General features: G+C 34.6%; 1 protein-coding gene across 1 annotated transcript in view; it reads right to left on the bottom strand.

The window, feature by feature from the left end:
- Positions 1-4,896: 4,896 nt before the first annotated feature.
- LOC144981138 (uncharacterized) overlaps positions 4,897-12,291 on the bottom strand; it is a 129,458-nt gene continuing 122,063 nt past the window's right edge. The window contains exon 6 of the mRNA XM_078929284.1: positions 4,897-7,782. Within this exon, the coding sequence (XP_078785410.1) occupies positions 7,582-7,782 (201 nt within the window). The 3' untranslated portion in view covers positions 4,897-7,581. The remainder of the gene's footprint in view (positions 7,783-12,291) is intronic.

Below are 12,291 nucleotides of genomic sequence, written 5' to 3'. Positions count from 1 at the left end.
GTTAATACAGTTTAGTGAGAATTACTCATAAAAGCGGATGGCAAAAAACAATAACAAAGACCTGAGTGACGTCAATTTCCTTCTGTCTATAGTCGGTGTTAGGGTTGAGTGAGTTAAAATAGAAAACGAAACTAGACAAAAATGTCAAGGCGTTGTGGCGAAGATTAAATCTTTTGCATTAGAAAAGGATGAAGACTGATTTCTTATCAGTCACACGCATTCACTCTTCTTTTCCATGACCGGATGTAAATCGGGGGGGGGGGGGGGGGGAGGGGCTTGCGGGCTGCAGCCTTCACAACACGGTGCCACACATCTCGGTCTATGTGCGGCTATGTGGTCTAGTTGTATGACACTCGCTTTCGGATCTGAAGGTCCTGGGTTCGAGCCTCGCTCGGCGCATAATTGAGTCGTTGGAAAAGACTCTTTACTCACATTCTCTCACCGTACTCAGGTGTAAAATGAGTATCTGGCCGTTAACAGCGTTGTCTCTGTCAAAAAAAAATTGTAATATCGCCTAACACGCGTCATATCCCGTCCAAAATGTTAAATGTTGCCGTTGGCTAGGGATCCCTTGTAAAGCGCTTTGAGCACATTTAGTGGATATTTCGCTATATAAAAGGTCAATTAAAAAAATAAAATGATCTCGGTGACTGGCCTTCTCTGTCAACTCGTACGACACCGATCCTGTCCATCCCTTGATGTTGTCCAGACACATTCATTTTCCTTTGTCTTCCTCTTCTCCGTTGACATTCCGCCGTGCCTCTTATCGGTACAAATCCCTCTGCCACGCCTAATTCAAGACTAGAATAGATAGTCTGGAGAGAAAAAAAAACACTCATAGGAAAAAATGTTCTTGTTTTTTTTTTTTCTTTTTTTTTTTTTAAATTTAGCATGCATATAACACAATATCCACAGAAGGTGCTCAAAGCGCTTGACAAAGGGCACATGGCCAACAGCAACACTTAAACTGTACGACGAGACATGACGCCTGGTAGGCGATATATTAATACATTTTTGGACAGAAGCATTGCTGTTAACGATCAGGTACTCATAATTTTTCCAAGGACTCAACTATGCGCCGCTCAGAGCGGGACTCGAACCAAGGACTTTCCGATCCGAATTAGTATGCCTGGGATTTGTTACCAGTATTGGAATCCAACTTTGATATACTTCGGGAGAACGAAGAAAGAAGAAGAAGAAGAAGAAGAAGAAGAAGAAGAAGAAGAAGAAGAAGAAGAAGAAGAAGAAGAAGAAGAAGATGTGGAGAAGGAGGAGGAGGAGGAGGAGGAGGAGGAGGAGGAGGAGGAGGAGGAGGAGGAGGAGGAGATTAAACTGTATGTTTTATTGAGAAAAAAAATGTTTAAATAGGAACATCTGAAACTGGCAAATACTAAAATTTCACTTTTCTGGGTACTTTAACGTTAAAGTCCTCGTTCTGCCTGGTCACTGGTTTGCCTCGACGAAACAAACATTCTTTGAAGTGATGGGTCATATCTATTTATAAATCAATTGTGACCCGTCGTCTCAAAACGGTATTATGTCGGAACGAACCAGATGCTTAAAAGCCGAAATAAATGTTAAACTGGTCAAAAATTTTAAACTGTTGGCATTAGCACCGTAAAATATGGTATCCATTCTCCTCAATAAAACATACAAACTCAACACAAGTCTGATATTTCTGGCTATAAATTCAATTTTCAACATCTTAACCAACCCGACTTAATACCGTATTGAGGCAAAGGGTCACAATTTTTAAAATAAAAAAGACCCCCCCCCCCCCCCAAAAAAAAAAAAAATAAATAAATAAAAGAACTCAATTGTTTTGGGGTTTTTTTTTCAAATAAAACCTTTTTATTTGGGACACATCGTGATTGATACAAAACACTTCTCACAACACATTGAATGTAGAAATTAATTGTTGAAACAACAAAACAATTCAAATGATATATGTATGATATAATATAAAATGATATAAATAATTAGGTTGTACAAACTATTTCCTCGATTAACTGATTCTGTCTTTCTATCTAGAGCTTATAATGACTGATTTGGTACGTATGCACTGACGAAACACAATTTTCCATTTTGACCAGAAAAACCCCCAACTTATTTTAAATATAGTATGCGCTTGGCTAAAAAGCTCACAACATTGCCATCCGGAAGTATAACGGACCAGCACACAAAAATGTGTGTAACCTTGAAGGTTTATGAGTAATTCTCACTAAACTTTATGAACCAGACTATAAAAGTTCATGGTTACACATAGTTTTGTGTATTGGTCCGTTATACTTCCGGATGACATTGTTGTGAGCTTCTTAGCCAAGCGCATACTATCTATAAAAAATAAACCTTTCAACAAAAAAAAAAGAAGAAACTTGATCTTCTGATTCAAGACAGGAAGAGAAGGGAATCGATACCTGTCGTATAATATTCGATTCTTACACTCTTTCTTTTTGGAATTCCGGACTTGTGCCCAACCGTTGCAAAAGGCTTGCGAGTGTCCGTTGGGAACAAAGTTCGCTTTCCAAAACGCAAGAGCGTGAGAGATATTTTATTCATCTAACCCTCAATAGATTCCAATTTCGTCATCTCTAAGTAAAAGACATGTTCAAAAATATTTAAATGGTACTCCTTTTTTTTTCAAAAACCTAATACGATTCAATAGTGTGATGTCACGCCGCCCGGCAACGTGGCCATCTTGGTTCTAAACAAAGAAAATCATTACTTTTTATTTTTCATGCTGGCTAGAAATTTTCATATGCCTTGTGATCAGAATGTGTAAAAGTCAAAACATGATCAAATGTATGTGTTTTTTTTTTCTCTGGATACCCTTTATGCTCGCCAGAGCAATATTTCATACGGGCGTCCACCATTCTTCCGATAGTTTAGAGCCAGTGTTACTAAGTTACCATGCGTTATTAGGAAGGAATTGACGTTACGACTGTTGAAGAGTATTGGGGCAATGTGGCTCAGCGCTATGGTCTTTGCTTCGTACCCGAAATGTACTAAGTTCGAATACCCGCTACGTTGTGTGTCCTTGAGCAAGTCACATCGCCCTAGCTCAGTTGGCGGCGCTGCACTGCGGCTGACGCCTGGGTTATTCCAGTCTACCCTTGGAAAAGACCCTAGAGACAAATTCTATTTTTTAAAATTTATTTGTGACCCATCGTCTCAAAACGGTATTATGTCGGAACGAACCAGATACCCCAAAGACGAATTTTATGTTAAAACTGGTCAAAAATATAAATTGTTGGCATTAGCACCCTAAAATATGGTATCCATTCTCCTCAATAAAACATACAAACTCAACACGAGTCTGATATTTCTGGCTATAGATTCAATTCAATATCATAATCAACCCGACTTAATACCGTTTTGAGGCGAAGGGTCACATTTTATATAGTGAAATTTAACGTTTGATAATCTGACGTCACAATTTATTATTATAAACTTGATATCATTACGCATTAGTATTTAGGAGAGAGGGCTGGATGGAATAATGTTATTTCCTTTTTTGCAATCAAAATGTTGCAGTATGTTATTAAAACAGGGCCGTCTAAAATTAGTGACTTTCAGACGTTTACAAAAGCACTGGCACCGATATAATTATTGATCGCAATCCACGTAGCTTGATAAAGAATGGTTGACGAAATATTAGAATTAATTATCGATAGATAAATATCTCTGAACCAAACGCTTAACTGAGTAATATGAAATTAGAATTTACAAAACATAAAAATTATTTTAAAAAAAGATGAATTGTTAAAAGAAAGAGAGAGGGAGAGAGAGAGAGAGAGAGAGAGAGAGAGAGAGAGAGAGAGAGAGAGAGAGAGAGAGAGAGAGAGAAGGAAAGAAAGAGAAACCAAATATGAAGAGGTTCATTATAAATTCCAGGAAAAATGAGAATTCTTGCAGTTTCGGTTTGCGATTCGAGCACAGCTTTTTATAAGGAGAATTTGAAGTATAAGCTAACACTATGAGACAAAACGTGGCGAAATGAACCAATTTCCTACGTGGTTCAATAGATTTAGAGATCTTATCGGTTTAATCAATTTGATTGAATGTGATATCAAATCAATACTTCTATGAAAACATATAAATGTGACCCACTCTCTCCAAGCGGTATTATGGAGGGATAAACTATGTAGGACAGGAAATTGAATGTATAGTAATAATAGTTATTGTAATAATAGTTATAGTAGTAATAATTATAGTAATAATAGTTATAGTAATAATAGTTAAAGTAATAAAAGAAATTATAGCCACAACTCTGAAACTTGGAATTAATTTCAATTAATCTATATTTGTTTTTAGTGAACACATTAAAATTTGATATGTTATACTGAATAATATATTTTTAGTTTATATTCTATACATTTTATAAGATAAAACATCTAAAATTGAGAACCCGGAGAGAGTGTTTGATTGAAATAATAATAATAATAATAATAATAATAATAATAATAATAATAATAATAATAATAATAATATAATTATTATTATTATTTATTATTGTTATTATTATTATTATTATTATTATTATTATTATTATTATTATTATTATTATTATTATTATTATATTATATTATTATTATTATTATATTATTATTATTATTATTATTATTATTTATTATTATAATGAACAATAGTAATAATATCTTTATTATATTTGCTGTTAGATTATGTTCATTAACATTTTTATATCGTGTTTTCTTTGAAAGCTTCGGTAAATATTATGGCTCTCCTCTTTGTATATAACGGCATCGATTGGCCAAACAAGGAAATGTGCCGTTATAATGTTTGGTTAGTTCTTATGTTCAACAAGAATCAATATGGTTAAGCTATAATTCACACTTGAATCAATTATCGTTATGAAGATTTTAAATTCCCTTTTCCTGTTTCATTTCCATTATTTTTTTTAAATTTTCCATTTATTTCATTGCGCTTTTATAAAATATGACCTGTCGTTCAAAAACGATATTTGTCTCATTGACATTTCTGAATTTACAAAAACAGGAAGCAAAATAAAAGCATACAAAAAAACAAATAAACAGATAAATAAATAAATGAATAAATAAACAAATAAATAAATAAAGACATAAATAAATAAATAAATAAATTTTAAAAAATGAATATTGAGCTAACTTTATTATGAGCATTTTGAATGCACCCAAAATGTTATGCTTATCATCTTTATATTTTGAAATCCCCCTTTTCCTTTGGTGTCCTCTTTATTCCCACACGAGATGAGTTTTACTCGATTGGTCACAAATATAATGTCCGACCACAGATTACCGAACAAAATGCTGAATTTTAAAGACTATCACAGAAAAAAAAATAATTGGAAATTCATAAACAGATTTTAATAAAGAACCAGACACGATTATATTTCCTCACTACGCGAGAGTGTTGTTGATGTGTCGATTTTAATGCCAAATTTCAAAACCTTGTCGTTGTTTTTAGCACTATTTATCTCACCAGTATTTTAATTCGAACGAAGAAGAAGAAAAGGGGTGTTAGTGTTATAATTACGCATTGGGAGGGTAGGTCACAAATATATCCTAAAAATTCATCATCATAGCTTGTCTTAGCTCCAACACAGAACTCACTTCACAGCATCTGTGGAGCAAGCAGACTTTTAGGTCATGGTCAGTGCATCTGAGCCCATCCTGACATTCTCTAAGAATGTGCTTCATCGTCATCTCCTAAAAATAGCCAAGCTACTTTATAGATGGACAGATAGGTTTTACTGAAGACACGACCAAGTAAAAAAGATAACAATCAAATGTATAAACCTTAAATTTAACATAAAATCAAATTCCAAATTGAGAACAAACTTAAAGTAAATAAACAAGAGATTCGTATTAAAATTTTAACAACCATAAAAATAGCAAAAAACAAGAAAATAGTTTAGTTGATCTCCATTTAACATTTACAACATAATGATATAACAATGTCAGCCTTATAACCATTTTCTAATCTTACCCTAGGCACTATTCTGTCACTATCTATTTATTCTTTGTCTTGGATTTAAAGTCCTTCAAATAGTAACATTTTTCATCATTCGGATCTTTATTAAGTTTATTATTATCTTTATCAACCAAACCTGCCGGAAGTGAAATTTGAGTTTGAATATATAAAATTGACAACCATTTAATTCAACATTGCTTAAGCTTCTCATAACAATCGTAAAATCTCATCTTTATCATTTCTAACACTCAAATCGCTTTTTTTTTGTTTTTAATCTACAATGATTTGAATTAGATTTTTTTTGGTGATTTCCAAGCAATAATGAGAGAGGTTCGAAGACATGGCAGATATTGTCAAATTTGATGTCAATGCATGAACAATCAAAATATCACTTCCGACTGCATTAGTGTTTATGAATTTTAAATCAAAATTTGAAAAAAAAACGAATAACAATTAAAACAAAACAAAGCAAAAAAAAAATATGAAAAAGAAAAGAAACAGATGGAACGAAGGGAAATGATATGGAGAGATGAAGAGAGAAAGAGAGAGAGAGAGAGAGAGAGAGAGAGAAAGAGAGAGAGAAAGAGAGAGAGAGAGAGAGAGAGAGAGAGAGGGGGATGCAGGAGGGGATAGATAGACATATAGATAGACAGAGAGAGATAAATAAAGAATGAAAGAAAGAAAGAAAGAGAGAGAGAGAGAGAGAGAGAGAGAGGGGGAGAGAGAGAGAGAGAGAGAGAGAGAGAAATAAAACGCGCCATACAAATCACACAAGCAGTAGGGAATGATAATAATATAAACATACATTACAAAAAATATTTAATAAACATTCAACAAGATATTTTTAGCTACAAGTAAACATTTCATTTCTTTCCTCTGGGGCTATTGTATAAGACGAATAGAATTAATTTTAAAACTATTTATCCTATGTCTATCCATTTATTGTTTCATTTATCTATCTATCTATCTAATCACGAATTATTCGTTTATTTATCTATTTATTAACTAAGCTAGTTCTTCGAATTGTAAGTAACACTTGTTATATTTTTCTCCATAGAATACAGAGCCCATCATTTTTAATGAACCACTCGTCGCTACTGCATTATCTTTAAATTTTTATGACTATATTATAAGGATCGTTTAAATTAGACAATATTATTGTTGTGGTAAAAATAGTATTATTATTTTTACGGTAATGTTTATACCATCTTTATAATTATATTTGTCATAATCATTAATTACCTTTATCATCGCCTTCTTTGACATTATCACCGTTATTATCTTCGTGATAACTATTGTCCTCGTCATTGCAATTATCATTATCACCACTATCATCATCATCATCATCATCATCATCATCATCATCATCATCATCATCATCGTCGTCATCATCATCATCATCATCACCATCATCGTCATTACCACAATAAGCACTAACACCACTACGACAATCATCATCATCATCATTAAAATCATTGATAGCAACACCAAAACCACCAGTCAAGTCAACATCACTACTAAACTTGTGACTAGTAGACATCCTCTACCCCTCACCACCACCAACCACCACCACCACCAACACCATCACCAGTAACACCACCACCACCATTTCTAAAACATTCCCATGAACTGCGCCGTACACCTTGACCGGCACGAAGGCTGGACATGTGGAATATAACGTGTCTTCAACTTCATGGTCCGAAGAAAGATCTCAGACTCGGCTACACAGACCTCCTTCTGGTGGCACAAGGATGACACCGCCGCTCTGTAGACAAGATCACACTGGCTTTGAGAAACACTCAATGAATGGCCCTGTGGGAATAAGAGAAGTAAAGGACAATGTATTATTTTATCACACTGGCTCTGAGAAACACTCAATGAATGGCCCTGTGGGAATAAGAGAAATAAAGGACAATGTATTATTTATCCACACTGACTCTGAGAAACACTCAATGAATGGCCCTGTGGGAATAACAGAAGTAAAAGACAATGTATTATTTTATCACACTGGCTCTGATAAACACTCAATGAATGGCCCTATGGGAATAACAGAAGTAAAGGACAATGTATTATTTTATCACACTGGCTCTGAGAAACACTCAATGAATGGCCCTGTGGGAATAACAGAAGTAAAAGACAATGTATTAGTTTAACTGATATTCAGAGGCGTGGCTATATTGGTAGATTTGGTGCCTGGCGCCACCGCTTCCATCTTTTAAAAATGGATTACAACATTTTAAAAAATAAATAAAACTGAGGAATGGTATATACCAGCTCTTGCTTATTTGAGTAAGTCTTTTCTTTAAATGTCTTTCTTTCTTCTGAATTTACAAATATAGCATGTTTTTAGTCCTTTTCTTCTGATTCTGGCAACACCTTATACTGTAAGCCATCCACGCCACTGCTGATTTTGAAACTCGGATTTTTATATAAAGCAATATTCACTAAACATGGTCAAAGCCGTTTACAAAAGGTCTCTGACCAACAGCATAAATGGTAATATCGCCTAACAAGCGTCATGTGTCGTTCTACATGTTAAGTGTTTCTGTTGGTTAGGAGCCCTTGTAAAGCGATTTGAGCACTTTTAGTGAATATTGCGCTATATAAAATCTCAATTTTTTTTCAAGATTTGAATGTATTCAAAGGTCGTTTTTAAAATAAACTAACTCTAATATTACGATAAAAGGTTAAAAATTGACCTCTTTTGATGAACAAAGTTTGTTTTTGTATGAATATAGATAGAACGAAGATGACGTCACTCAGGCCTTTGTTATTGTTTTTTTTTTTTTTTTGCCATCCATGTTTGTGACTTAACTATATTAACCAGTTTATAAACGTTTAAGGTTACACATAGTTTTGTCTGTTGATCCGTTATGCTTCCGGATGGCAATGTTGTGAGTTCCAAAGATATTATGCGCTTGGCTAAGAAACTTACAACATTGCTATCCGGAAGTATAACGGACCAACAAACAAAACTATGTGTAAACATGAACTTTTATAGTCTGGATAATACAGTTAATTGGATTCAATAGTCGGCCATCAACGGCGGCCATCGTGGTTCTAAAAAAGAAAATCGTTACTTTTTATTCTTCATGCTAACCAAAACTTTTCATATGTCTTGTGAGCAGAATGTGTAAACGTCAAAACATGATCAGATTTATAATGTTGTTTTTCCTCTGGATACGCTTTTATGCTCGTCGAAAAAATATTTCATAAGGCAGTCCGCCATTGTTCCGATAGTTTAGAGCCAGTTACTAAGTTATCATGCGTCAATACGAGGGAAGTTACGTCATGACTGTTGAAGGCTATTGAGAATTACTCATAAATGTGGATGGCAAAAACCAATAGCAAAGACCAGAGTGATGTCAACTTCATTCCATCTATATGAATGTTTGGTTGTTGTAATGTAATGACTCGTTAACTGGAAACAAATGAACTTTCTTGCCCTGGGCAACTGTCTCAGTTCGTAGCCATCGTTAACATTTCGCCTGACACTAAACGAAGCCATCGTTAATGTTATATCCAGACACTGACCAAAAAATGACGTCACAATGCCAGTCTGTGGCCACAAAAAAACAACTAAATCGTGAGTTGTATTCAATAGTTCAACCAATGGGATCACTTGTTTCCTTGAGCTCTACAAACGACAACTCACTTGGCGGTGCAAAAACCAAATAATGACGTCAAAATGCCAGTCTTTTTGGGTTTCAGTGTCAGGCTATAACTTAACGATAGCTACGCACTAAAAACCCCTCGAGGACTTTTAGTTTGACGTTATTTTTAAAGTTTTGTGCTAGGTCTAGTGAGCTGTCGTTAGTAGAGCTCAAGGAAACAAGTGATCCCTTTGGTTGAAACATTGAATACAACTCACAATTTGTTTTCTTTTGTGGCCAAAGACGTGTTTTTTGACGTCATTTGTTGGTCAGTGTCAGGCTATAAGTTAACGATGGCGACGCTTAGTTCCACAGAAAGGTCTATCGATGTTACGCGTTCAAAAAAAATACTCATCAGTTCTGCCCGACAAATCAATCGTACAAACATGCAAAACTAAACTTAAAACTTTAACAGTTGTAGTCAGATTGATAAGATTTTGTGAGAACAAATCACCCAACTAGCGGTCAAAAATCAATAGAAGGAATGAAGATGACGTCACTCAGTTCTGTTTTACTATTTTTAGACCGCCAGTTGGATGATCAACTCTTACTCTATCAGTCAAACTATAAACATTAAATGTTGACCATCGATCGTTTTATATGTTGATACGTTTCATCTGTCTGGCAGATCTTGTGAGTAATTTAACTTAAACGCATTGTATCAATAGACAAAGACTCGTGAGACGTCAACTCCATTTCTTCTATAATAATAATAATAATAATAATAATAATAATGTTTACGTCTCATTAACTGTAAACAAATAAGTCTGTTATGAACTCAACAACTGTCTCAGTCACACAGGGAAATCTTTCATTCGATAAAGGTCACAATGTTATTATGTCTATTAAGAACCCAAGTATTGATAATGCAAACGGGGGCTATAGATAGAATGAAGATGACGTCACTCGGGTCTTTGTCATTGTTTTATTTTTTTTACCATCCATATTTATGAGTAATTCGCACTCAACTATATTATCCAGAATATAAAAGTTCATGGTTAAACAGAGATTTGTGTGTTTGTCCGTTATACTTCCGGATGGCAATGTTGTGAGCTTCTTAGCCAAGCGCATACTATCTATTGATAATGCAACGGGGGCTATATTATTATGATATTAGCCGTCTTGGCAGAATCATCTTTGCAACAAGTAATAAGTACATACACACAAAACTGTGTATAACCATGAACGTTTATAGTCTTGTTAATACAGTTTAGTGAGAATTACTCATGAACGAGGATGGCAAGAAACAATAACAAAGACCTGAGTGAAGTCAACTTCGAACTATCTATATTATAATATCGAGCTGCCACGTACAGTGTGGCACGTATTTCTCGTCCTGTTGCAGACAAAATAATATTTCATACAAAGAATCCATGAAATCGAGGAATCCGTGAAACTTGTACGAAGACAATAGAGTGATACATGGACTAAGATGCGAGAAGCTTTAAAAAAATTTTAAAAATGCCAAACACGGATCGTTTCGGGCTCAAAACCCTTCTTCTGCGAACAACATAAATACATCACTTAAAAGCCCAGATACACCGTCTATTACATATATATATATATATATATATATATATATATATATATATATATATATATATATATATTAATATGGGTTTCGATATTAACATGCTCACATAGACGCATGATCACATTGAGTCATAGAACACCCCTTTACAGTTCTGATTTAGCTACAAGTGACATTTCCCTGTTCTAAAGACTTAACCCCTTCCTTAACACCTACACCATTAATCGTCACATTTGTTGCGACATAATATTATACTTTTTTTTTTTGTTATTCAGATTTAGTTTGTACATCACACATTTTAAAGAATGACCTTTTTTAATTAATAAGAACATAAATTTGTTTTGTAGAAAGATTGTTTCAGTTTAAAAATCAATTTTTCTGCTGGGTAAGCCTGCCATTTTGGGAAAATACTGGAAAGGTCGGTAAGGAGAAAGTTAAGAGAGACCCCAAGAGGGCAATTTTAGCAGTGATTGCGAGATGCAGTCGGGGTGACTCGATGGTGTTTGAAGTTTACCACGTTAAATCTTCTTCGAAACGATGCAACAACTGGTATCATGTCCGTCCCGAAAAGATGTGTGTGTGTGTGTGTGTGTGTGTGTTTATATGTGTGTGTGTGTACAAGGTATGTGTAATGTCATTAACAAGTGGTGACATTGAATGATCATTGACTATCAAATAAAAAGTCAATTTCAGAGAGGATATAAGGAGGTGACTTTCTATACTCGTATACTCTGGAAAAACACATATTTAAAAATTTGGCCAGAAAGCTCGTCCTTCAAATATCGATCGATGACTCTCATTTTGGCAAAAACTCTCAAAACCCGGGACTTCGCCGAAGTAAAAGCTATGTATCTATAGACATTAAAAAAATAAATAAAATCCCTTTATTCATCCCCAAGGGAAAATTTGTCTTTCATCTTAACAACGCCACCACAACATTATCTCATTCATCTGTAGTGTTTCATTCATCCTGTTTTGTTGTGCGGCTATGTGGTCTATTGGTATGACACTCGCTTTCGGATCGGAAGGTCCTGGGTTCGAGCCTCGCGCTCAGCGCAGAGTTGAGTCCTTGGAAAAGGCTCTTTACTCACATTCTCTCACCATACTCAGGTGAAAAATTGTAATATCGCCTAACAG

The sequence above is a fragment of the Berghia stephanieae genome, chromosome 10, assembly GCF_034508935.2.
Source record: "Berghia stephanieae isolate SIO BIC M18660-M18661 chromosome 10, UCSD_Bste_1.3, whole genome shotgun sequence".
In the NCBI taxonomy this organism is placed as follows: Eukaryota; Metazoa; Mollusca; class Gastropoda; order Nudibranchia; family Aeolidiidae; genus Berghia; species Berghia stephanieae.
The sequence above is the reverse complement of the archived record's forward strand: the minus strand, read 5'-3'. Positions and strand labels throughout refer to the sequence as shown.